Raw genomic sequence first — 23,707 nt, 5'->3', positions numbered from 1 at the left:
GGGGCCGCGGTTCCTGGCAGGTAGAGCCGGGGCATCCAGATCTCTGCCCCCCAACCTCTGGGACCTCGGAGAGTCTCGCTCTCCCTCAGCTGCTCCCCCTTCCAGAGGGGCCGCAAGATCTGAGATTTCCCCCCCCCCCGCCCCGCCCCCCAGCGCAGACAGACACCGCCCTCGGGGGGGTTCGCGTGCTGCTTTGGCTGCTCTGCCCTCCCGGCTGGCTAACCTCTCTTCTCCCCCCCCCCCACGCTGCTCCTCTCCCCCCCCCTCGGGGTTAGTACCCCACCCCAGGCGAAGAGGAAGGCGTTCTGGAGTCCAGCCCCTCGCCACTCCCCGAGGAGGTAACTCCGTCCCCCACCCTCGCCCCAGGCCGGGGCAGTGGGTGTCTTCCTGAGGAATCAGCCCCTCTGGCCGGAGGGCTCTTTGTCGTGTCCATTTATGGCCTCTGTCTTCTGGTCACTGCAGACCCGTCTCTCTCAGTCCAGCCGTCTTCTCTGGTGTCCACGTCTCCTTCTGTCCTTCCTCTTTGACTCCGGAGTCGCCTGCTCTTCCTGTCGGCGGCGTCCAATGGTTTTACTCCCTGTGCCGTGTTCCGTGTGCCTGCTCCTGGGAGCTTTCTGTCCCGTGCTGTCCTTCCTTCTTGCCCACCCTTCTTTCCGTCCGGCTCTTTGGTCCTTTCCTGGACTCCGTTGTCTGTCGTGATGTCCTTGGACTGTCCGCTCTGTGTCCAGCCCTCCGGCCACCCCTTCTTGTTATCCGCCACTTCTTCCTACCGAGTCCATTTTCTGGGCCTCCCCCCCCCCCCCGCCCCGAGTTGGGGTCTCTGATGGCCGTCACCTTTCGATACAGTGCTCTCCCCTTGCTCTTCTTGGGAGGAGAAACTCCGGTCCCAGTGGCCCTTGGAGTCCTTTGGGCTAGAAGTCGGCAGCCCTGGGGGCCAGGGAGAAACTCCTCTGGGCCCTAACGCCCCCGCCCACCCCTCTCCTCCACCCCACCCCCACCCCCGGGAAGGAGCAGACAGATCTCCAGGCCCCTTCCACAGCTGACAGGCTCCCGACAGAGGACTATGGGGAGGGTGGCACAGACGCCCCCGCGGGGCCCTACGATTACACCTATGGCTATGGGGACGATTACCCTGAGGAGACGCAGCTTGGCCCTGCCCTTTCTGCGGAGACAGCCCACTCGGGAGCCGTAAGTGACCGACCGGAGCTCCTCTTCTGTGCTTGACCCCCCCCCCCCCCCCCCCCCGCCGTGGGAGCTCCAAGCATTGTTTCCATTGTTATTTCATTTTTCCATTGATTTGAAAGAGAGAGAGGAGAAGGGTAAAGAGAGAGAAAGAAGCATCAATTTGTTGTTCCACTTAGCTGTTCCGTTAGTTGTGTATTCGTGGATTGCGTCCTGCACCTGCCCTGGCCAGGCTCGCACCGGCGGCCTCAGCGGCCTCAGTGCAGGGATGACGCTCTGTCCCCCGAGCGGCCCGGCCAGGGCTGCTTCCTGCTGTTCTTCATTACTGTCTGTCGGCGGTGAGCTACTTCCCACCCGTGATTCGCCATCATCCGTCCACCTGCGATGTCTGTGTTGCTTGGAAATATTATTTCTTGCCTTCCCTTGCCAAATGGCTTACCTTGTGACTATGGATCCTTCAGCCCAGGGAAATGGGATTTTATTTTATTTTTTAAAAATCTTATGGCCACTTCCTGTCTTCTTTGGCCATTTCATACCTCCGTCAGGCTGGATTTCGTGAAGCTCTTGGTCAGTGAACGCATACCTTGTGTCCGTTTTCTGTGTCTCTGTTGTTTCTTCTTAGTCAAGACAGTTTCTTATCCATGTTGCTGCCCAGTGACCTAGCTCCCTGTGTCACGGCTTCTACCCTACAGGCCACCGCTCGTCTGTCCCTCCCTGTCTTCCGCAGACATGCTGTCCATCTCGGTGACTGTGCCACCTTAGACCGAAAGGGGCTTCCTATTCCTATGCGGGCTCTCGCGTTTCCTGCTGTCTGTGACAATCTCCTTTGAAAACGAGCTACTTCCTGTGTGTGTCTCAGGTCATATGAACGATCCAGTTTCCATGGTGGGCCTAGATTTTTCTCCTGGTCACTTCCTGTGCGTGTGTGTGTGTGTGTGTCCTCGCTTTGATGTCTGTGTTTTCTGGAAGAATTTTCTTTCCTCGTCCCTCCGGAGTCACGTTCTGTCTGCTTGGTGAATGTCTCCTTTTGCTCGGTCACGGTTAGCCAGGTTGTTGGGGAAGGTCCGCTCTCTGGATGGATTCTCGTTTCTTGGCTGCTGCTTCCTGTTCTGTTCGCCGTGTCCTGTTTGTCTGGTTCCTCTTACTGGCCGTGTCGGGCCATGTCGACTCTTCCTTGGCCCTGGCAGCATTTCTGCTTCCAAGTGTCTGTCTCTTTGTTCTGCCTCTCCTGAGTGCGTCCCGTGTCCTCACCCTCCCTGTGAGCGGGGTTGGGGGGGGGTATTCCTGTCACCGTCCGCCTGCCTGCAGTGACAGCCGCCTTCTCTGCCCTGCTGCCCGCCCCGCCCCTCCCTCCTCTAATACGGCCACCTGGACCCTCTGCTGCCTCCCTTTCTGCTGCTTTCCGGGAACTTGAGGTTGACCTGCCATATGGGAGGGTTTGGATATTGATCGTTATTACCGTTCGACCAGGGTGGGGGTAGAGGGGAGCGTTCTGGAAATCACTGTGGGGGTGGGTGGGGGGTCGTGGTGAGTGGCCTCCGTTCCCCCTGTCCTCATCTTGGCTCTGGCCCTAGAGCTGGGGGTGGGCGTCGGAGAGGAGGCGTGGCAGAGAGGCAGCGGGTGGGCTTGGAGTGTGAGTGAGGGCTAGAGGGGCACGCAGTATCCTTACTGGGACAGGGACCGTGGGGGCTGACCGGAGGGGGCCCGCTTTGAGACTTGAGTAACTTAGCCCAAGAGCTGTATTTTTTTAAGAATCAGCTTTGGGGGTCTGAGTCTGGGAGGTCAGCAGGGACCGCCCTCCACACCTGCTTCGAGTACGAATGTTTAACCTCCAGTGAGTTTTTAACTTACGAACCCCTTGAAATTCTCAGAGAAATTTTGTGCGTAAAGGCGTATACAGCATTTTCTTTTCTGAAGACTCCGTAGGTGATATCAGATTCTCATATGGATCCATGCTCCCCCCCTCTCCAAATAAAAATCTGTCCGTAACCTTGGAGAGATTCTTATTTGGTGGGTTGGAACAAGGGTTAGAAAGTTGATGGTTTCTTAATGCTCTAAGGATTCCTGGGGTCAGAGGAAGTTTGGGGGGGATAGAATGGGGTCTTCCAGAAGAGGCTTTGGGAAGGCTGAGGGGTTTGGACTCCCGGGAAGGGTGTGGGGACCTGTCTGAAAGAGGGTCTCCGGGAGGAGAGGAGGCTGTCTTTGCTGAGGCGGACAGGGGGGGCCTAGAGGTCTGTGAAGCTGGTCTCGGGGGGAGGGTGGTGGATTTGCGGGGGAGGGTCAAGGAGGTCTCCCGGAAGACGTGTGTGTAGGTGAAGGTGGGCGTCGGGACGGGGACAGTCCTGGTGTCCTGGCTGCTCACGGGCCCCGCTGGGGGTTACATGCGTGTCTCCCTCAGGCTGCCCGTGGAGCCCGGGGGCTGAAGGGAGAGAAGGGGGAGCCGGCGGTGCTGGAGCCCGTAAGTCGCGCCGGCCCTGGAGCTGGGGGCAGCGGGAAGGGCAGAGGCGGAAAAGGCAGGGGGGCGCTCGTCCTGTCGCCTCTGATGGGGACCTTTGTCTCTGCAGGGCATGCTCGTGGAGGGGCCACCTGGGCCGGAAGGCCCTGCGGTGAGTCAGCCTGCCGCCCGTGAACCTCTGTTCTTCTCCCAGAAGCCCCCCCTATGCACTAAGCCGTGTCCTCTGCGCGTGTGCCCAGGCCTCCTTCTCAGAACCCCGGAGCGGCGTCCTCCCAGTCAGAGCCCCCAGACTCCCATATCTCCCTTCCCGAAAGACGGCCCTCAGGAGCCACGCGCCCCTCTGACCTCTGAACACCCACCCTGACCCTTCCTCTTTTGTTCCTCAGGGGCTGACCGGCCCCCCTGGCATCCAGGGCAACCCAGGCCCAGTCGGAGACCCGGGCGAGAGGGTGAGGGCGTGTCCTCTGTCTGGGGGCAGGGGCAGGGCTGCAGAGGGACCACCGGTACCCAGCCGGGGCGCCCGGCACGCACTCAGCAGCAGACCTGAGGGCAGGCTGGTCGGGGAGGAGGGCAGGCGACAGGCGTCTGGTGTCTTACCGGCATTTTCCTCCGTGGGGTTTGGGTGGGGTTCAGGAAGGATCTAGGGGAGTCTGCGTTTAGGAGGGTTTCCAAGTGGTGCGAGGACGCTGATGTGCCCTATCTGTTATCTCTCCGCCTCGTTCTCTCCCCGCTCCAGGGCCCCCCGGGCCGAGCAGGGCTCCCTGGATCAGACGGGGCCCCTGGCCCTCCGGGCACATCCCTCATGCTCCCCGTGAGTTGTCATCTGGGCTTTGGGACGGGGTGATACGGGGAAGGCAGGGAAACTGCGTTGTGTCACCGAGAACCGGGAGGTCGGGGGAGCTGTCTCTAAGACCTCAGTCCACAGAGAGTGATCTTTGGGAAGGAGGGACCAAGTCCTCATCAGATGACCTAGAACCAGACCATGGATCTTCTAGACTCAAACATGGGTCATCTAGAACCAAGCAGAAAATCCTGAGAGTCTTTGTGTGTGGGGGGAAAGAGGCTGGACAGCCAGGGGAAAGGCCAAGAGTTGAGTTTCTGAAAACATCAATGTGACTCTCTGGAAACCTGGTGGGAGATGCTGGAGGCTCAGGGGTGCCCCTGAGCCTGGGAGACGGGGCAGAAATGCAGGTGACACCTCTACTGGGAAGGCCACCTGGATTTCCTGGAAGAGAACCTGGACCTTCTCTCCTTGTCCACCAGTTCCGGTTTGGCAGTGGCGGGGGTGACAAGGGCCCAGTGGTGGCCGCCCAGGAGGCCCAGGCCCAGGCCATCCTGCAGCAGGCACGGGTGAGCAGGGCGCCAGGGCGTCTTGGTGGGCGGAGGCGTGGGAGGGCGGGAGGGTGGGGAGGTAGGTTGGCGGGAGCGTAGGGCAGGGGAGGTCTGGGTTGGTGTGAGGCCGAGGGGGAGGTTGGGGAGCCCCTGGGGCAGGACACAAGGGTCAGGAGGAAGGACGAAGCTGGAGGAGGCGCTGGGGAGGGGCCCTGGTTGCCTCTTCTGAGCTCTGCTGTGTCCCCTGCTCCACCAGCTGGCGCTCCGCGGACCCCCTGGACCCATGGGCTACACAGGCCGCCCTGGACCCTTGGTGAGTGAGTGAGGGGTGTGGGGTAGGAGGGTCTTTATCTGCGTGTGTGTGCGGGGAGGTATGGACACTTCTGAAGAGGGACCAGATCCAGAGTTATTTTGCTTTTTTGGGGGGGAGGGCTTTGAGGTGTCCGTGGGGTATGTAGAGCCAACCTCTCTCCTCTCCCGCAGGGACAACCTGGGAGCCCTGGCCTGAAAGGAGAATCCGGAGACCTAGGGCCTCAGGTGACACCCCCCTTCCATGTGACCCCCAGCCCAGCGCCTCCCCTCCATCCGGGCCCACTAACCCTGTGCACCCGTCTTCCCTCTCCAGGGCCCCCGGGGACCTCAGGGCCTCACAGGGCCTCCTGGCAAGACCGGGCGCAGGGTGAGTGACCGCGTGCGGGGTGCGTGCGTGCGCGTGCGTGCGTGTGCGTGGGAGGTGGGGCGCCGGGCGTGGAGGACTGTCCCCCGCCTGCTCTGACACTCCCCTCGTCTGCGCAGGGCCGAGCCGGGGCCGACGGAGCCCGAGGGATGCCCGGAGAACCCGGAACCAAGGTGACAGGCTGGGGCCCTGCTTTCTGGGGATGACTGAGTCCCCAGGGTTCTCTCCTCGAGTGGCCCCTCTGCACTCAGGACACAAAGAGGGGTGAGGGATGGGGCGGGGGACAGGACCGGACTTCACGTGGGTCGCCCCTCTTTTCCCCCAGGGTGACCGAGGCTTTGATGGACTTCCAGGGCTTCCTGGGGAGAAGGGTCAACGGGTGAGTCTATGGGGGGAGGGGCCGAATCTCCAGGAAAGGGAGGGAGGGTGAGGGAGGGTCCCCGCGGGGGCTCTGTGATGAAAGGGGTTGGTTCATGGAAGAGGGGGAGTGTCTGCCTGTGTTGGGGGCTCTGAGGCCCCTCTGACCTGTTCGCCCATTTCCCAGGGTGACACTGGTGGCCAGGGCCTTGCTGGGCCCCCTGGTGAGGACGGAGAGCGGGTAAGCAGCGCTGTGGCCAGGGCAGGGGCTGGGTGGGGCAGGGGCTGGGTGGTGAGGCCACGGCGCCATGTCCCCCTCCTCCAGGGCGACGACGGGGAGATCGGGCCCCGCGGGCTGCCGGGAGAGTCGGTGAGTGTCCCGTGGTCCGGTCGGTAGTGGCGGGGACAGAGGGGGGCGGCTCCGGGGATGCCTGAGGGGGGACTTGGATATGAAAGGGACCCTCTTCCCTCACCCATGCCCGCCTGATCTTCCCGTCACCTGAGTGCAGGGACCTCGAGGTCTCCTCGGCCCTAAAGGCCCACCTGGTGTTCCCGGACCCCCGGTAAGTGACCGCCCCTGGCTGCTGACCTGCATCTTCCCCTCCCCCTGACTTCCCGAGTCTCTGCGGCCCTCACTGCCCTGCCTCCCCTCCGGCCGCCCCAGCTGCCCCCACTCCGTTAGGGCCTATGGTGCCAGGCACCAGAGTCTCCGAGAGTGCCCCCCCACCCCCCAAAAATGTTCAAGGCAAACAAACAACAACCCACAAACCACAGGCACACAGACCCACGCCCTGTGGCTCTGGGCTGGCTGTTTGCTCAGGCCTGGGTGACCTGGAGGACTGGCCGGGCGCCCCTGCCCTGTCCCCCCCCTCGGGAATGGCGGGGCCTCCCGGAAACCGCAGGTCCCTCCAGGGCTGCCCCTGCCTGCCAGCCTGCTCACACCCCTCTCGTGTTTCAGGGCGTCCGAGGCATGGATGGCCCCCACGGGCCCAAAGGCAGCTTGGTGAGTGAGGGGCGTGGAGGCCCCACCCGACCCTGAGCCCTGTCTACCGCCCTGGGAGCCCTGCCCACCAGGCTCATGCCTGCTGGGCTGCTCCTGCCGGGGCTCAGGTCTCCGCCCTGTCTGTTTCTCACCGCCTCCTCTGACCCCTGCCTGGTGGCCTGTCTGTCTCCAGGGCCCCCAGGGAGAGCCAGGACCTCCCGGACAGCAGGGCACCCCTGGGACCCAGGTGAGTAGTCCTGTCCACGCCCTGCCCAACCTTAGCGACCTCCCTGGGCTTCCGCAGTGGGTCGGACCTGGGTGATGGGGACAGGCATTGAGGGTCTCAAGTCTTGCCTGCTTGTGCTGTGAATAGGGGGGTGTTGGCGGGAGGCCCTCTGGGGGGTCCCTGTGACTTTTCTCTCCTTGTGTGTAGGGTCTTCCTGGGCCTCAGGGTGCCATCGGCCCTCACGGAGAGAAGGTGAGTGGCTAAGTGGTCAGGGGGTGTGCAGGGGAGGGGTTGTTGGGAGGGCCCTCCGTGTCCGGCTGGGGCTTGGGCTATGGTCAGACCTGACCCCTCTGGTGACCCCTGAACCTCCTCATCTCCCTGCAGGGTCCCCGAGGGAAACCAGGGCTCCCCGGCATGCCTGGCTCGGATGGACTGCCGGTGAGTGGGCCCCCGCTTCTATTCCAATACCCCTGACCCTCCACCCCACTAAATGACCTCCAAGGACCTTCAGTGACCATCCATACCGTGTGTCCCTTGCACTGGGAGGTCACTGATGGTGTTGGTCCATGGTCCACTGGCCTCATTGGGTCCCAGGGAAATTAGGGTTGAATGAAATAATACAGAGGGGTTCAGAGCAGGGGCCAGGGGCCAGTGGTCACATTCTTCTTCCCCACCCCCAGGGTCACCCCGGGAAGGAAGGTCCCCCTGGCACCAAAGGAAACCAGGTGAGACCTTCTACACCTCCTCTCGTCCCCCAGAACGGGTTCCACCCTGACTCGGGGTCTCAGGGTCCTTGGGATTCCCTCGTCTGGACATTCCCGGGTCACTTCATTCTCCCCAACCCCGGAGGCCCCCGCAGCGGCACCCTGTGAGGACCCCTTCATAGACACCTCTCTTTCTTCTTCCAGGGTCCATCGGGACCGCAGGGTCCTCTAGGATACCCAGGACCTCGGGGTGCCAAGGTACAGGCCACCGGGCTGGGGGGACAGGGCTGCGTTTGGGGGAACCCGCTGGGTTCTTCGGGGCTCGGTCCTTCTGGCCCGCCCTCCATCCCTGCTCCCCGTCTCTCCTCCTGATGACTTCTAGGGCGTGGATGGAATTCGGGGTCTGAAGGGTCACAAGGGCGAGAAGGTGAGTCATGTCCCAGCCCCGTGCTGTCCTTCAGCTCCTGGGACCCGCCCCACCCACGTTCTCCGAAACCTTTCCTTTCAACCTCCCGACCCTCGGTCATCTGGGGTGTCCTCTCACTCCCAATTTCCTCAGGGTGACGATGGCTTTCCTGGGTTCAAAGGTGACATGGGTGTGAAAGGAGACAGGGTGAGTAGAGACCCCCACACTGGCCCCCCGACTCCAAGTCCTAAAGACCCTCCACGGTGGCGCCCCAGCCGACCTCATGAGAGCCCGGGGTCCTATCTCCAGCGCCCTGTACCCTTTGGGGCCCGGTCCCAGCAGGATAGCAAACCCGTGGCCTGTGTCCCTCCAGTCACGGCCGTCTCCCTCCCTCCTGGGGGCTCCCGCTCCTGCAATAGCTTCTGGGACCCTGCCCACCCCCCTCAGCCTCTCTGGGGCCGGCCTCTCCCCTTGGGGCCCAGCCCCCCCAGCCCCTGTCCCCCACCCTCACCTCTCCCACCCTCTCACTCAGGGCGAGGTTGGAGTCCCTGGCTCCAGGGGAGAGGACGGCCCCGAGGGGCCGAAGGGTCGCACCGGACCCACTGGAGACCCGGGGCCCACTGGGCTCATGGGCGATAAGGTGAGGGGGGTTGAGGGACGGGCGTTCTCTCGGGCCAGGGAGGGAGGGGGCCAGGGCCTGGGCACTGGGGTCAGCGTGGGCACGGGCTTGCCAACAGCTGTCGTCAGTGCGTCAGTGGGAGACGCCCATGCCTTAATGATGCCCCTCTCTGTATGTGCCCCCGCCCCGGACACTGAGGGTTGAGGGGCGATGGGGAAGAAGTCAAAGAAAAGTCCCTGTCATCACGGAGAGCTCACGGCAGATTGGTGGGGACGGGCACAGAGCCTGTCACAGGGTCCTTGGGTGCGAGGCAGAGCACACCTGTGACCAGAGGCAGAGCCAGGGGCTCCGAGGGGGCGAGCGGGGCTGGTGAGCTCAGGTCCTCAGAGCTGGCCCTCCGGGCACCCACCGCGCCAGCGCGGGGCTGACGCTTCCTGTCACCCTGGGATTGGACACTCGTGCCGTCCTGCTTCCCAGGGCCCCCCCGGGGAGGAAAGGACACTCATTAGTCGCAGCCAGTGAGGGGCGGAGCAGGGTTTGCGCCCAGGCAGCCGGGTTGCAGCATCCTGCTCCCACCTCCGCTGCCCCGCTGCCTGGGCACCAGGGGCCCTGCGGCATCAGGAGGGGGTGCATGCCGGGGTGCCGGGGGTGGTGGTGGTGGTGCAGAGCATGTGCAGAGGGCAGAGGTGGCCCCAGCTGGGTGGGGGCCTTGGCGGGCAGGTCTGGGTGCTGGGGACGGTGGAGCCGTGGTGGACAGGTAGGCAGGGACTAGACCTCAGCCCCCACGGGGTTGTGATAGAGAGGCTGACTTTAGTCCCCGGACAGAGGGGGACGTGGGGGAAACCCACTGTTAGTGGGGGACAGGGGGGGAGCTTCCAGAAGCCAGGCAGCCAGGGGCAGAGGGGAGGAAGGGCTGGAGTCTGTGAGGCCGCGGCCGGCAGGGGGCTGGGCCCCCGTCTTTGGATCTGTGGGTCCTCTGGCCCCTGACCATTCCCTGTCCCTCCGCAGGGCAAGCTGGGCGTTCCTGGTCTGCCCGGCTACCCCGGACGCCAGGGCCCCAAGGTGATGTGATGCCCTGTTCGTACCCCCACCCCTCCTCCCTCCCCTGACTCCCAACTGCAGGAAACAGACCGACAGAGTGGTGGCTCCTAGAGAGAGTGCGGCCCACTCTGTCCACAGAGGAGGAAACGGAGTTCGGGGGGGGGGGGGGCAGCCGGGGTTTGGTGGGCGGAGCCCGGTCTCCCGCCAGCCCCCCATCTCCTCTCCTCACCCCTTCAGCCCCGCCTGGCCTGCCCCTGTCCTGACTTCCTAATTTTTCCTTCTCCGTCCTCACCAGGGGTCCCTGGGATTTCCTGGTTTTCCGGGAGCCAGTGGAGAGAAGGGAGCCCGGGTGAGCTGGGGCTCAGGGTGCGGGGCTCAGGGTGCGGGTGCAGGGTGGGGGTGGGGGTGGGGCCGGGCCGCCCCGTGGGGGCCCTGGGTGACCGTTGGGGGGCCCTGGGTGACCGTTGGGGGGCCCTGGGTGACTGTTGTCTGCTTCCTTCCCCCAGGGCCTGTCGGGGAAGTCCGGGCCCCGGGGCGAGCGGGGCCCCACGGTGAGTGCAGGGGCAGGGGGGCCCGTGGGTCCGGACCCAGAGGGCTGCGCTGGTTGGTTTTCCTGACTCCTCCTCCCCCCTCTTCTAGGGCCCCCGGGGTCAGCGGGGACCCCGAGGAGCCACAGGGAAGTCCGGAGCTAAGGTCAGTGGTCCCGGGGGGTGCAGGGCGGTCTGCCCCTCGGCCAGGCTCCCCTGCAGGTCCCCCCTGGCCTCGGGGAAGCCGGAGAGCAGCTCCTCTGACTCAGTCTCCCCTCCAGGGAACATCGGGCGGCGATGGTCCCCACGGGCCTCCAGGAGAAAGGGTGAGTGTGACGGGCGTGTCTGGGACCCCGTCCTCCCAGGGGACCTGAGCAGAGCGCCCCCTCTGGCCCCCGGGAGGAGGCTGTGTCCCCTGCGCAGCAGTGCACCCTTTCTCCTGACTCAATCGCCTCTGTGTCTAGGGTCTCCCTGGGCCTCAGGGCCCCAATGGATTTCCCGGCCCCAAAGGACCTCCGGTAAGCTGACCTCTGCCCTGTGGCCTGCCCGGTTCCCTGGTCTGCCTCTGCCCCGTTTCCTTCCCTGCCTAGAATTCAGCTGACCTCTCAACCCCTTCTAGGGCCCCCCCGGGAAGGATGGGCTGCCAGGTCACCCGGGCCAGAGAGGAGAAGTGGTGAGTGCTGTCCTGGTCCCCCCGACCCCCGACCCCGACCCCAGTGCTGTCCGGGAGATCCTGGCCCCCTGACCCCCAACCCCAGCGCTGTCCGGGAGGCCCTGGTCCCCTGACCCCTGACCCCAGCGCTGTCCGGGAGATCCTGGCCCCCCGACCCCCAACCCCAGCGCTGTCCGGGAGGCCCTGGCCCCTCCGACCCCCGACCCCAGCGCTGTCCGGGAGGCCCTGGCCCCCCCGACCCCCGACCCCAGCGCTGTCCGGGAGGCCCTGGCCCCTCCGACCCCCGACCCCAGCGCTGTCCGGGAGGCCCTGGTCCCCCCGACCTCGACCCCAGCGCTGTCCGGGAGGCCCTGGCCCCTCCGACCCCCGACCCCAGTGCTGTCCAGGAGGCCCTGACCCCCCGACCCCCGACCCCAGCGCTGTCCGGGAGGCCCTGGCCCCTCCGACCCCCGACCCCAGCGCTGTCCAGGAGGCCCTGGCCCCTCTGACCCCCGACCCCAGCGCTGTCCGGGAGGCTTGGTCCCCCGACCCTCGACCCCAGCGCTGTCGGGAGACCCTGGTCCCTGACCCCCGACCCCGACCCCAGCGCTGTCCGGGAGGCCCCCAGGGAGGCTTTCCTGGCAGACGGAGAGCATCCAGGCGCTTGCTCCTCAGGCCCATGACCATGACTCGGTGGTGACTCTGCGCTTCCTCCAGGATCCCGGGGCTGTCCCAGTGTCCCCTGCCTGCCTGTGTGTCTGACTGCTCTCCTCTCTTCCTCTCTCAGGGTTTCCAAGGGAAGACCGGCCCGCCCGGTCCCCCAGGGGTGGTGGGGCCTCAGGTACGTCTGCCCTCCGGACAGAGTGGCCCCCAGGCCTCGCCCTGGCCCCCGGGGACCCCGGGGCTGGGGTCAACGCGGGGTTCAGTCTGTTTCCTGGGTCAGTTCTCTCTGGGCTCAAGGAAAGGCAGTTCCCCAAGGGGACACGAGGTGTGTGTGTGGGGGTGCCCCACACGGGGTCTGCAAACCAGAGCCCCCAGGGATCCCCAGCAGCTTTGGGGCAGTGATAGAGGGGTTCTACAGGGGCCTTTTGGGGTGGCCGGTGGTCGCTTTGGGCGGACGGAGGGGTAAAGGGCCTGAGCCTGGAGTCTCTCTGCCTCTTCCCCAGGGAGCAGCCGGAGAGACCGGGCCCATGGGGGAGAGAGGTCACCCCGGCCCCCCAGGGCCCCCCGGAGAGCAGGGGCTGACGGGGACATCAGGGAAAGAAGGGACTAAGGTGAGCAAGGGGCAGGGCAGCGGGGAGCTTGGGGTCAGGGTTGGGGTTTGAGGGGGCGGGTCGGAGACCTCTGCCTCCTTTGGGAGCCTGGTGGTGGCTCACCACCTCTCCTTTCCTTTCAGGGCGACCCTGGTCCTTCTGGGGCCCCCGGGAAGGATGGTCCTGCTGGGCTGAGGGGCTTCCCAGGAGAGAGAGGCCTGCCGGGCACTGCGGTGAGTGTGACCCCGCCGGACCGCCTGTGATGAGTCCCTGTGAATTCTGGCGTCCGGGGGAATCACCCCCCTCCCGTCTTGCTGAGCCTGTCCCCACCGCCCCTAAACCCTCTGTGTCCCCTTGTTCCTGTGATGTCCCACCTGCCGTGTCCCCCTGTTCCTGTGATGTCCCACCTGCCATGTCCCCCTGTTCCTGTGATGTCCCACCTGCCGTGTCCCCCTGTTCCTGCGATGTCCCACCTGCCCGTCTCACCTCTGTGGCTTCACATTTCCGGTTCGCAGGGTGGACCCGGTCTGAAGGGAAATGAAGGCCCGGCTGGTCCGCCTGGCCCTGCGGTGAGTCCGGGGTCCCTGGGGGCAGCAGGGCGGGGCCGGGGAAGGGGCCGGGCGCAGAGGGTGAAGCGTGGTGCCTGGGCCTGGGCGGGCCGGGCACGGACTGGGTGCCAGGCAGCGGCAGCCGTAGTGCATCTGCTTTGGGGCTGTTCTCCCTGGAACCACGTTCGGGGGCCCTCTGGTGTGGGGAGGCTGTGGTCCCCTCCTTGGGGTCTGACTTCATTTCCTCTCCTAGGGCTCCCCTGGGGAACGAGGTGCGGCAGGGTCTGGGGGGCCCATCGGCCCCCCGGGGCGCCCAGGACCTCAGGGCCCCCCTGGAGCTGCCGGAGAGAAAGGTGTCCCGGTGAGTGTGGGGGGCCCGGGGCGGGGTCTGTGAACGACTGGGGTGGGGAAGGTTCCCTGTGGGGTGCTGGAGGGTCAGGGTCACCTTCAGGCCGTGACTCCTGTCTTCCCTTCCCGCAGGGCGAGAAGGGGCCCATTGGCCCGACGGGCCGCGACGGGGTGCAGGGCCCGGTGGGGCTTCCTGGTCCTGCCGGCCCCCCGGGCGTGGCTGGAGAGGACGGAGACAAGGTGAGGGGCCCCCCGGCCCCCATTCTTCCCGGATGGGATTGCGGGTGTGGGCATGGCCCGCCATCTCTGTCTCATTACTGTCCCCTGTGTCCCCACCTCCCCTCTCTGACACCCCATCTGCCTTCTCCCAGGGCGAGGTGGGCGACCCGGGACAGAAGGGCACGAAAGGGAACAAGGGTGAACATGTGAGTGACTACGGCCCTTGGCTTCTGACCTCTGGCCTTTGACCTCCTGCCCACCTGCTCTCTCTCTGGCGTCTTGGGTCTTGGTGTCTCTGATTCTCTTTTCTTCCCAGGGTCCTCCCGGGCCGCCTGGCCCCATCGGCCCCGTGGGGCAGCCGGGAGCAGCGGTGAGTGACTGATGCCTGGCCGCGCCTGCTGGAGGCCCCGGTCGGCCCACTGTTCCCTCTGCCTTTGGGGTGGGGACGGGAGCAGGGGGCTCCAGGCCTACTGCCCCGCTCTGTGTGGGGTTTCCAGGCAGAGAGCACCTGACCATGACCACCTCTGTGTCCTTGTCCCAACCCTTCCCTCACCGCAGGGGGCAGATGGGGAGCCCGGAGCCCGGGGACCCCAGGGCCACTTCGGAGCCAAAGGTGATGAAGGAACCAGAGGATTCAATGGGCCCCCAGGACCCATTGGTTTACAGGTGAGACGGGGGTGAGGGGGATCTGGTTCAGGAGCTGATGTCTGCCCTGGAGACTGCCAGCCCCATCTAATGAGGAGACCGGAGGTGGTGGTGGTGGGGGGACCAGGGGACGGTGTGTGGGGCCAGAGGGGAGGCTGGGGGCCGGCGTGTGGGACCGGACGGGGGACCGGGGCCGGCGTGTGGGACCAGAAGGGGGACCGGGGACCTAGTACAGGTGGCCCACCCGGGTCTCTGCTGTGTGTACCTGTACAGGGTTTGCCAGGCCCCTCGGGGGAGAAGGGAGAAACAGGAGATGTGGGCCCCATGGTGAGTGTGACCCCACCGATGGTGTGTGACCCCCAACTGACCCCAGACCCGCCTACCAGTCACCCCTACCCATCTGGCACCCCACTGCCACTGACCCCGTGCTCCCCCACCTGGCTGCCCCGGCCCCTCCTCTCTGCCCAGGACCTCTGCCTGCCCAACCCTCCACCACTCATGGGCACCCATCGCTGTGTCCCTTGCATCCCTGCCCCATCTCTGCTGTGTCTGTTTCCACAGGGACCCCCCGGACCACCAGGACCTCGAGGCCCAGCTGGACCCAATGGAGCTGATGTGAGTCCTCTCGGCCTGTTGTCCCTTTGGGTCAGGGTGGCCGTCCTCGGCTTCCCTTTCCCCAGACTATAAAGTCCAGTCTCATCTCAGGTGCCAGGAGAAGGCACGCCTCCCCCCCAAGGCCTCCTGCTGTCCCACGCTGTGACCTCGGTGCCCTCACTCAGGCCCTGCCCCTGGAATGACACCTCCCCTGAGCGGTGATCCCTATTTCTGTTCCTTTTCCAGGGTCCCCAAGGCCCCCCAGGAGGTGTCGGGAACCTGGGTCCCCCTGGAGAGAAGGTAACTAGGAAGGGGGAGAATGGCCTGGTCTGGGAGGGCGTGGGGGTGGGACTTCCGCCTCTTCTGGTTGGGGATCAAAAGAGAATGAGGTGTGGGCAATCCCAGGATTTGGGGGGAAGGAGGATTTTGACACCAATCTCCCTGCAGGGGGAGCCAGGCGAGTCGGGATCTCCCGGGGTCCAGGGTGAGCCAGGCGTCAAGGTGAGTGAGGGCTTTGAGTCCCCCTCCCAGTGCCTTTCACCCCTGAACACCACCCCCACTTTCCCTGCGGCCTCCTGAAGCCGGGCCTCCTCCACGCCCAGGACTCTGTGCCCTCAGCCATTCTCTGTGGGGCCTGGTCCCTGTGTCTGAGTGAGCCCTGCCACCCTGCCCTCCAAGGGAGGAGGTCCCGGGGACCCCCGAGGGCTGCCTTTCTGGGTGCATCCTGTTGTCACTGAGGGACTGGGAGGAGATGAAGGCGTCTTAGAGGCAGAGACTGCATCCTTGACCTTCAAGATTCCCTTGGGGCCCTGGCCGGTTGGCTCAGTGGTAGAGCGTCGGCCTGCATGTGGAAGTCCCGAGTTCGATTCCTGACCAGGGCACACAGGAAAAGCGCCCATCTGCTTCTCTTCCTTTCCCTTCTCCTTCCTCTCTGTCTCTCTTTTCCCCTCCCGCAGCCAAGGCTCCATTGGAGCAAAGTTGGCCCGGGCGCTGAGGACGGCTCCATGGCCTCTGCCTCAGGTGCTAGAATGGCTCCTGTTGCAATGGAGCAAGGGCCCAATGGCCCAGAGGGCAGAGCATCGCCCCCTGGTGGGCATGCCGGGTGGATCCCGGTTGGGCGCATGCAGGAGTCTCTCTGCCTCCCTGCTTCTCACTTCAGAAAAATAGAAAAAAAAAAAAGATTCCCTTGAGACCATCTGTACCCTCCACTCGTCCTCCAGGGTCCACGCGGGGAGCGTGGAGAGAAAGGAGAGTCCGGGCAGCCGGGAGAGGCGGGACCGCCAGGGCCTAAAGGCCCCACCGGGGATGACGGCCCCAAAGGGAATCCTGTGAGTTTGGGGGAGGGGCCGAGAGGGCCGTCCTGCCAATGGGGAGACCTGGGAATGTGTGTGTGAGGACCGAGGAGCGTGGGGACCCCGGAAGCAGGGGCACCTGGGAGGAAGACTCTGGGAATAGGGTCTCCCCGGTGGGGTCTACGGAGTCTGGGGCCCAGAGAGTGAGAACGTGGGAGAGGCCTCTAGTCAGTACCCGGGAGCGTCAGGAGGCACTTAGTCAGGGGCAGGGGTGCAGGGCCCCTCCTAGGGCGGTGCGGGTGGGCACTGCCTGCAGACAGGGAGAGAGTGGCATGTGCCCCAGGCACCTGCATTGCCCCTGGGTGGGCCCCGGGTGTGTGTGTGAGCCTGGCCCTTGTCCTCCCTCTGCCTTAGGGCCCAGTTGGTTTTCCTGGGTGGGCCCCGGGGGGTGTGTGTGAGCCTGGCCTTTGTTCTCCCTCTGCCTTAGGGCCCAGTTGGTTTTCCTGGGTGGGCTCCGGGTGTGTGTGAGCCTGGCCTTTGTTCTCCCTCTGCCTTAGGGCCCAGTTGGTTTTCCTGGTGGGCCCCGGGGGTGTGTGTGAGCCTGGCCTTTGTTCTCCCTCTGCCTTAGGGCCCAGTTGGTTTTCCTGGTGGGCCCCGGGGGTATGTGTGAGCCTGGCCTTTGTCCTCTCTCTGCCTTAGGGCCCAGTTGGTTTTCCTGGGTGGGCTCCGGGTGTGTGTGAGCCTGGCCTTTGTTCTCCCTCTGCCTTAGGGCCCAGTTGGTTTTCCTGGGTGGGCTCCGGGTGTGTGTGAGCCTGACCTTTGTACTCTCTCTGCCTTAGGGCCCAGTTGGTTTTCCTGGTGACCCTGGCCCTCCTGGAGAAGGCGGCCCTCGGGTGAGTTTACCCAGTGGGGGGCAGGACAGAGGACCCCGGGCTTCTACGCAGGGCCTCTATGCGGCTGACGGGCTTGGCTGCTGGAAGGCGGGGCGTGGGGGGTAGCTGGGGGTGGGGCCTGTGTCAGCTGTTTTCAGGTGGCAACAGCCAGGTTGGGGGCCCCCTCTGACGCTGCTTCTCCCCCGCAGGGCCAGGATGGTGCGAAGGGTGACCGTGGAGAGGACGGCGAGGCAGGGCAGCCTGTGAGTGACCGCGGCCCCTTCGCCCCCACTGCGCCCAAGCTGCTGACCCCTGGCTCCTCTTCTCGGCCCCGCTCTGGGGGGCAACCTTGGCTGGAGGCCGGACATTCAGTCACCTTTGTTGTCCCTCCCTAGGGATCCCCTGGTCCCACCGGGGAGAATGGACCCCCTGGACCACTTGGAAAGCGGGTACGTGAGGTGGACAGTCTGGGAGGGGGGGCGGAGCCTGGGGCAGTGGCCGGTGGGGCCAGCAGCGAGATGCCTGGGGTCTGGGCTGTCCCGGGCCGGTGCATGTGCCTGAGCACACACGTTTATTGACAAGTGTGCTGTGCACGTTTGGGTATGTTTGCTCCTGGGGTTTGGTGTGAGAGTTCCTGCCAGGAGGGTGGTGTGTACCCATTGGTCGGAACAGACCCTGGAGGAAGGGCTGGCTCTCTGGAGTTCGCCCTCAGGTGCTGGGCTGGGAGGTGGGCACCGAGCGGCTCTTCACCGGGTGCTCAGAACTGCTCAGGGTTTCAGCACCTGGTCCCTCTACGCCGGCCCCCTGCTCTCGGCCGCTGTGGATGGGCCTGTGCGCCCTCACCCTCTTCCTTCCCACCCCGTCTGCAGGGTCCTGCGGGCACACCTGGTCCTGAGGGGCGCCAAGGGGAGAAGGGAGCCAAGGTGAGGGAGAGACTGCGGGTGCTGGGACACTCCCTCTGCCCTCCGCCCCTCTGTCCACCCCCCACGCTGGTCCCTGGTGGGAGCGGGGGTCCCTGCACTTGCTCCTGCCCCCCAGGGCTCCTGGGGTGTAGGCCCTGCGTCCTGCCTCACCCTGTCCCAGAGTCTGGACGCCCTGCCCACCTGCCCCCCGTCCACCCCTGAGGACACGTTCCTGTGTGTGTTTCAGGGGGATCCCGGTGCTGTGGGCGCCCCAGGAAAGACCGGCCCCGTGGGTCCTGCGGGCCCAGCGGGTAAACCCGGTCCTGACGGCCTGAGGGGGCTCCCCGGCTCAGTGGTGAGACATGGCGTGGGGTGGATGGGTTGGGCGGGGTGAGATGCCAGGGGAGGGTCACTCTCCTGACATCTGGGGTGTCCTCCGGTCTGTAGGGTCAGCAAGGTCGTCCTGGAGCCACCGGCCAGGCCGGGCCTCCCGGCCCTGTGGTGAGTGACTGTGGATTGATCGGGGAGAGAGGGGGTGGGGCACCCCAGGGCAGGGGGCACCGGCTGGGGCGCTGGAGGAAGTGGGACGTGGTGGGCAGAGAGCTGGCTTTCACCTGTCCCTGGAAAGTGACTTCCTGTTTCTCCCCACAGGGACCCCCGGGGCTTCCTGGGCTCCGTGGTGATGCTGGGGCCAAGGGAGAGAAGGTGAGTGACAGCCGGGCAGCCAGGCGTCTGTCCCCTCCCCCTCCCCCTCAGCGTGGAGCCTGTGGTCCGGAGTCCCCAGACTCTGGCCCCAAGCCCTCAGGGTCCTCACTCCATGCGGGCTGCTCACAGCCCCGTGCCTGGGTTTCTCTTGTCTCCTGGGCTTCGACCCCATGGTCTCCTTGTCTAGCAGCCATGTCTACCCTCTGCGTCCCCCTGACCACCACCTGTCCTCTTCTCCAGGGTCACCCAGGGCTCATCGGCCTGATCGGGCCCCCTGGGGAGCAGGGGGAGAAGGGTGACCGGGGGCTGCCTGGGCCTCAGGGCTCCGCCGGACAGAAGGGAGAGACAGTGAGTGAGGGCGTGGTCCCGAGGGTCTGGGAGATGAGGGTGGGCCTTCACTGGGGGTGGGAGGGGCTGCGGTGGAGACTGGGGGTGAGGCGAGGGAGGGGCGAGGTGGAAGACCCGGTTGAACGAGGTCCTCTCTTTCCTAGGGTATCCCAGGAGCCTCTGGCCCCATTGGCCTAGGAGGGCCCCCCGGCCTCACTGTGAGTACCCCCTCTGTTCCTCCGCTAAATCCCTAACCCTCCCTGCTTCCCCTTCGGTCATTTCCCAGTGGCTCCCATGGCAACTGCCAGCCTAACAAACACAGGCCTCAGTTTCCCCCGTGCGTCCTGAACCTGACGTGTTTCCTCCCCCACCCGGCCAAGGGCTCCGTGATTTCCCCATGTTCTCTCTCGCGCCTGCCTCTCCTTGGTGGTCCCACCGACCCCTGGACTCTTCATTCCTCCCTGTCCTCCCTCCCCCTGCAGTGACCCTCTCTTTCTGGTTTTTCATTTCACAGGGACCTGCTGGGCCCAAGGGAGCCAAAGGGGCCACGGTGAGTGACCCCCCGCCGCCCTGCCCCCATCCCTCCCCCCAGGCTGGGCTGGGCTGGGCACTGTCTCTCAGGAGCAAACGAGCTTCCCCCAGTGGAGCCCTCACCCCAGCCTGGCTTCTCGGGGACCCCTCTGTGCCTCTGACCCCTCTATGACCTTCTCTTCGTCCTCTGGCAGGGACCAGCCGGACCCAAGGGAGAGAAGGGCGTGCAGGGCCCGCCGGGACACCCGGTGAGTGCTGCCGAGGCCAGGCCTGCCTCCCTGACTGGGCCTCTGTCCTGCTGCCTCCACTTCACCCCCTCTCTCCACCTGTGCCTCCACCCAGGGCCCCCCGGGCGAGGTGATCCAGCCCCTGCCCATCCAGATGCCCAAGAAGACCCGGCGCTCGGTAGATGGTGGCCGCCTGCTGCAGGACGACGAGGCCGCGCCGACCGGGGGCGCCCCGGGCAGTCCCGGGGGCCTGGAGGAGATCTTCGGCTCCCTGGACTCCCTGCGCGAGGAGATCGAGCAGATGAGGCGGCCGACGGGGACCCAGGACAGCCCTGCTCGCACCTGCCAGGACCTGAAGCTGTGCCACCCTGAGCTGCCCGACGGTCAGTGCCAGCCTCGGGGGCACAGAACTACAACCGCGTGGGCATGGGCACGCGCATGGAGCTCCGGGAGTCGGGGGGGGGGATGTCGGGTGGTCGCGAGGGTGGCGGGGACTGGACAGCAGCGGCCACTCACCGTCCAGGCCGGACGGATCTCAGGGCTAACACCGAGCACGGCCCTCCCAGTGTGAGCCTGCTTGCTGTCAGCCCGTCCACGGGAACCGATAAACACGCCCGGGCACACACGGACCGGCGTCCGCACAGACGCACACATGTGCACACCTGCAGCCACACGGCCATCAGGAGCTGGGGTGCTGCTGGGTCAGGGTGTCCGGGAGCGGGGGTGTCGGTGATGAGGAAGACCGGGTGCTTTGTGAGGGGCGCTGGGGGGCGGGGAGCAGGGGCTGGGGGCTGGGACGGGCTGGGGGCGTGGGCATGTGGGGCAGAGAGCATCTTGGGTCCCAGCGCCCAGGCCCTGAGCCTCCCCTGTCCTCACCCCGCAGGAGAATACTGGGTGGACCCCAACCAGGGCTGCGCCCGGGACGCCTTCCGGGTGTTCTGCAACTTCACAGCCGGCGGGGAGACCTGCGTGCTGCCACGGGATGATGTCACCCAGGTGCGGGCCGCCCGGGCTGCCCTCTCCCACGCCGGGTGCTGTGGTGATGGGCGTCGGTGACGGCCCCTGGCTGCCCTCTCCCACGCTGGGTGCTGACCGGCCCCGGGCTGCCCTCTCCCACGCTGGGTGCTGACCGGCCCCTGGCTGCCCTCTCCCACGCTGGGTGCTGACCGGCCCCGGGCTGCCCTCTCCCACGCTGGGTGCTGACCGGCCCCGGGCTGCCCTCTCCCACGCTGGGTGCTGACCGGCCCCTGGCTGCCCTCTCCCACGCTGGGTGCTGTGGTGATGGGCCTCAGTGACGGTCCCTGGCTGTCCTCTCCCACGCTGGGTGCTGTGGTGATGGGCGTCGGTGACGGCCCCTGGCTGCTGCCCCTGCAGAGACCACCGGCCCTTCTCCATTCCTGGGCTTCTTCCTCCCCTCCTCGCCGGCCGTTGGTGCTCACTCCTCTCCTTCCTCGGGCAGCCAGCACACATGCCCACCTGTCCTTCACCCCCAGCCTCCCGGTGCCCACTCAGCCCCTCACGTCTCCCCAGCCCTTCCCTCCCGCCCATTCCCTGCTCACACAGGGCCCAGCGCTCCACTTCTGGCAGCCCTGACCCGGCCCCTCTCCTGCAGTTCTCTTACGTGGACTCCGAGGGCTCCCCGGTGGGCGTGGTCCAGCTCACCTTCCTGAGGCTGCTCAGCGTCTCCGCCCACCAGGACATCTCCTACCCCTGCTCTGGGGTGGCCCGGGAAGGCCCCCTGAAGCTCAGGGGGGCAAATGAGGATGAGCTGAGCCCGGACACCAGCCCCTACGTCAAGGAGTTCAGAGAGGGCTGCCAGGTGGGCGTAGCAGGAACCCAGTAGGGCGGGTCCCAGGCGGGGGCTGCGGGAAGCCCCTTTGAGTAGGGGCAGCAGGGAGAGCAGGATTGTGGCTTCCTGCTCAGATATGGCTGAGGGGGCTCGGATGGCTCAGATGGGTGAGGGGTGGGGAGCAGGGAGGTGGGGCTCCCCTGTGTACAGAGAGCAGTGTCCCCTGAGTGCACACATTTACACAGATCACCCTGCAGGGGCACACATGGGGTGGGGGCAACACCCCCATGGAGGCACAGGGGTGCAGACACCTCCAGTCTGCACAGACGTCCCAGAGTCACCGGCAGGGTCACACGGGGACACACATGTGGAGTCATGTTGGCTGATAAGCACACAGGCCCACCCACAGACACATGTACACACGTTCCTGTGGAGTCACACTGACTCACCTTATCACGGGCGGATAACACAGAGACAAACCCAAAGCCGCACAGACTGGCTTGTGAGTGCGCGCGCGCGCACACACTACGTGCACACACACACACACATGCTACGTGCACACACACACCCGCATGCACACACACACTGTGCATGCACACACACACCCGCGTGCACACACACACTGTGCATGCACACACACACCCGCATGCACACACACACTGTGCATGCACACACACATGCACACACACACACCGTGTGCACACACACACCCGCGTGCACACACACACTGTGCATGCACACCGCGTGCACACAGGCACATACAACCTTCCTGGCTTTCCCAGCCCTGACTCTCTGTAAGAAAATGTAGCACCTGAACACGTGATGCAGCCCGGGCCCGAGGATGGGGTGCTGTGGGGTGTGGCCTGTCCACCATGCTGACCACCCTTCTGTCCTGTGTCCCCATCCAGATGCAGCAAGGCCGGACGGTGCTGGAGGTGCGGACACCGGTGCTGGATCAGCTGCCGGTGCTGGACGCCTCCTTCTCGGACCTGGGGGCACCCCCGCGGCGGGGAGGGGTGCTGCTGGGGCCCGTCTGCTTCATGGGCTAGGACCTTCTCCTCTGTCTGACCCTGGCAGTCGGAACCAGGCCCACCTGGGATCCCACAGCGTCAGCTCCGTGCCACCTCCCGAGAGGACTCCTCACCATCTGGGGGCCTCGGACCAGGACACCGGGAGCCCCCAGTCGGGGGGTAGACCAGGGGAGGGGTGCAGCGGTGTTGGAACCCCCCAGGGGAAGGGGGTGGCATCTGGGGCTCGTGGCATCCCCCCTGGAGCCTGTGACCTGGTAGACAGCTGACACTCTTATTTAAAACTCACCTCCCAATCACCCCAAGCAAGAGGAAGAGAAGAGAAAGGACACTGTGTATTTTGTATTTAAAAGTAATTATATTAATTATTTAAAGAGCGGAAAACTAAGTAACAACATAAGATAAAGAGAGCAAGGCCAAGGAACATCAGCGGACTTGGGAGACAGGGCTCTCCAGGGCGGAGCCCCCCACCCCGGACCCTCGCCCTTGCCTCAGGGCTTTCCTCACTGACTGTGGGGAGGGGCGTGTGGGGGCCGAAGCCCAGCTCCCACCCCAGGCGCAGCGCCCACTGTGGACACGGGAATATACAGTTCTGCCTCAGGGCTCTGACTCCTCTCCACATCCCTGCTGGCTCCCTGCCCACGCGGCCACTCTCCTACACTTGGTCTGGCCTGGCAGGAGGGCCGGCTACTCGGGGACCAGGCCACTGCCCCGGGAGCATGGGATAGTGCAGGCTGCTCAGTGGACTGCTGAAACATCGGAATCTGTATTAGCTGGGGAGTCATCGCAGCCCTGAGTCCCCCCCCCACCGAGTATCCCACTGCGTCCTGGCCACCCAGTCCCTCCCCGGGGCACCCCTCTCCTTCCCTGATCCTGAAATCCAAGGGACAGTGTGCGGCTTATGGATGGAAGGGACTCCCAAGACCTTGTCTAGCCCTATGACCAGTGTCCATTCTGAATGATGGTTAAAAAATGTGATTGTGTCCTCTTATGTGTGAGATGCTTGTGTTGTGACTTCAACCCCCACCCCACACCGCCTTCTTCCTGGCTGAGCTGTTTGCAGAAATGGATGGCTAATCCCTGTTCCCTGGAGGATCTGTCCCTCTGGGTGTCAGAAAGCCTGGCCGACATACAGAATCCCCTCCCCTCCCCGGGACCCCGCAGTCCTGTCTGACACCGGTACTGGACCGGTTCCGGGGAAGGGTGCGCCTTCAACACCCCTCCCCCATCCTTAGGGACGGCAGGCCTGGAAGGAGCTTTGTGGTGGC

At 65.3% G+C, this 23,707-nt stretch overlaps 1 protein-coding gene across 2 annotated transcripts in view; it reads left to right on the top strand.

Moving 5' to 3' along the window:
- The window catches only part of COL11A2 (collagen type XI alpha 2 chain), a 32,850-nt gene extending 9,431 nt beyond the window's left edge, over window positions 1-23,419 (top strand). For both annotated transcript variants that reach the window (XM_066273774.1, XM_066273707.1), the window contains exons 8-67: window positions 276-338; window positions 1,009-1,188; window positions 3,581-3,640; window positions 3,747-3,788; window positions 4,024-4,086; window positions 4,374-4,448; window positions 4,901-4,987; window positions 5,226-5,282; window positions 5,453-5,506; window positions 5,595-5,648; window positions 5,765-5,818; window positions 5,971-6,024; window positions 6,190-6,243; window positions 6,328-6,372; window positions 6,512-6,565; window positions 6,961-7,005; window positions 7,178-7,231; window positions 7,418-7,462; window positions 7,595-7,648; window positions 7,891-7,935; window positions 8,119-8,172; window positions 8,297-8,341; window positions 8,474-8,527; window positions 8,853-8,960; window positions 9,948-10,001; window positions 10,276-10,329; window positions 10,487-10,531; window positions 10,620-10,673; window positions 10,789-10,833; window positions 10,972-11,025; window positions 11,127-11,180; window positions 11,947-12,000; window positions 12,326-12,433; window positions 12,556-12,645; window positions 12,928-12,981; window positions 13,214-13,321; window positions 13,441-13,548; window positions 13,680-13,733; window positions 13,844-13,897; window positions 14,086-14,193; window positions 14,446-14,499; window positions 14,734-14,787; window positions 15,013-15,066; window positions 15,214-15,267; window positions 15,987-16,094; window positions 16,898-16,951; window positions 17,140-17,193; window positions 17,326-17,379; window positions 17,800-17,853; window positions 18,080-18,187; window positions 18,280-18,333; window positions 18,484-18,537; window positions 18,778-18,885; window positions 19,029-19,082; window positions 19,379-19,414; window positions 19,590-19,643; window positions 19,738-20,005; window positions 20,506-20,618; window positions 21,235-21,441; window positions 22,320-23,419. In XM_066273774.1, the coding sequence (XP_066129871.1) occupies window positions 276-338; window positions 1,009-1,188; window positions 3,581-3,640; window positions 3,747-3,788; window positions 4,024-4,086; window positions 4,374-4,448; window positions 4,901-4,987; window positions 5,226-5,282; window positions 5,453-5,506; window positions 5,595-5,648; window positions 5,765-5,818; window positions 5,971-6,024; window positions 6,190-6,243; window positions 6,328-6,372; window positions 6,512-6,565; window positions 6,961-7,005; window positions 7,178-7,231; window positions 7,418-7,462; window positions 7,595-7,648; window positions 7,891-7,935; window positions 8,119-8,172; window positions 8,297-8,341; window positions 8,474-8,527; window positions 8,853-8,960; window positions 9,948-10,001; window positions 10,276-10,329; window positions 10,487-10,531; window positions 10,620-10,673; window positions 10,789-10,833; window positions 10,972-11,025; window positions 11,127-11,180; window positions 11,947-12,000; window positions 12,326-12,433; window positions 12,556-12,645; window positions 12,928-12,981; window positions 13,214-13,321; window positions 13,441-13,548; window positions 13,680-13,733; window positions 13,844-13,897; window positions 14,086-14,193; window positions 14,446-14,499; window positions 14,734-14,787; window positions 15,013-15,066; window positions 15,214-15,267; window positions 15,987-16,094; window positions 16,898-16,951; window positions 17,140-17,193; window positions 17,326-17,379; window positions 17,800-17,853; window positions 18,080-18,187; window positions 18,280-18,333; window positions 18,484-18,537; window positions 18,778-18,885; window positions 19,029-19,082; window positions 19,379-19,414; window positions 19,590-19,643; window positions 19,738-20,005; window positions 20,506-20,618; window positions 21,235-21,441; window positions 22,320-22,460 (4,335 nt within the window). In that variant the 3' untranslated portion in view covers window positions 22,461-23,419. The remainder of the gene's footprint in view (window positions 1-275; window positions 339-1,008; window positions 1,189-3,580; window positions 3,641-3,746; window positions 3,789-4,023; window positions 4,087-4,373; window positions 4,449-4,900; window positions 4,988-5,225; window positions 5,283-5,452; window positions 5,507-5,594; window positions 5,649-5,764; window positions 5,819-5,970; window positions 6,025-6,189; window positions 6,244-6,327; window positions 6,373-6,511; window positions 6,566-6,960; window positions 7,006-7,177; window positions 7,232-7,417; window positions 7,463-7,594; window positions 7,649-7,890; window positions 7,936-8,118; window positions 8,173-8,296; window positions 8,342-8,473; window positions 8,528-8,852; window positions 8,961-9,947; window positions 10,002-10,275; window positions 10,330-10,486; window positions 10,532-10,619; window positions 10,674-10,788; window positions 10,834-10,971; window positions 11,026-11,126; window positions 11,181-11,946; window positions 12,001-12,325; window positions 12,434-12,555; window positions 12,646-12,927; window positions 12,982-13,213; window positions 13,322-13,440; window positions 13,549-13,679; window positions 13,734-13,843; window positions 13,898-14,085; window positions 14,194-14,445; window positions 14,500-14,733; window positions 14,788-15,012; window positions 15,067-15,213; window positions 15,268-15,986; window positions 16,095-16,897; window positions 16,952-17,139; window positions 17,194-17,325; window positions 17,380-17,799; window positions 17,854-18,079; window positions 18,188-18,279; window positions 18,334-18,483; window positions 18,538-18,777; window positions 18,886-19,028; window positions 19,083-19,378; window positions 19,415-19,589; window positions 19,644-19,737; window positions 20,006-20,505; window positions 20,619-21,234; window positions 21,442-22,319) is intronic.
- Window positions 23,420-23,707: the final 288 nt, after the last annotated feature.

Source organism: Saccopteryx bilineata, chromosome 1 (assembly GCF_036850765.1).
Source record: "Saccopteryx bilineata isolate mSacBil1 chromosome 1, mSacBil1_pri_phased_curated, whole genome shotgun sequence".
NCBI lineage: Eukaryota > Metazoa > Chordata > Mammalia > Chiroptera > Emballonuridae > Saccopteryx > Saccopteryx bilineata.
The sequence above is the reverse complement of the archived record's forward strand: the minus strand, read 5'-3'. Positions and strand labels throughout refer to the sequence as shown.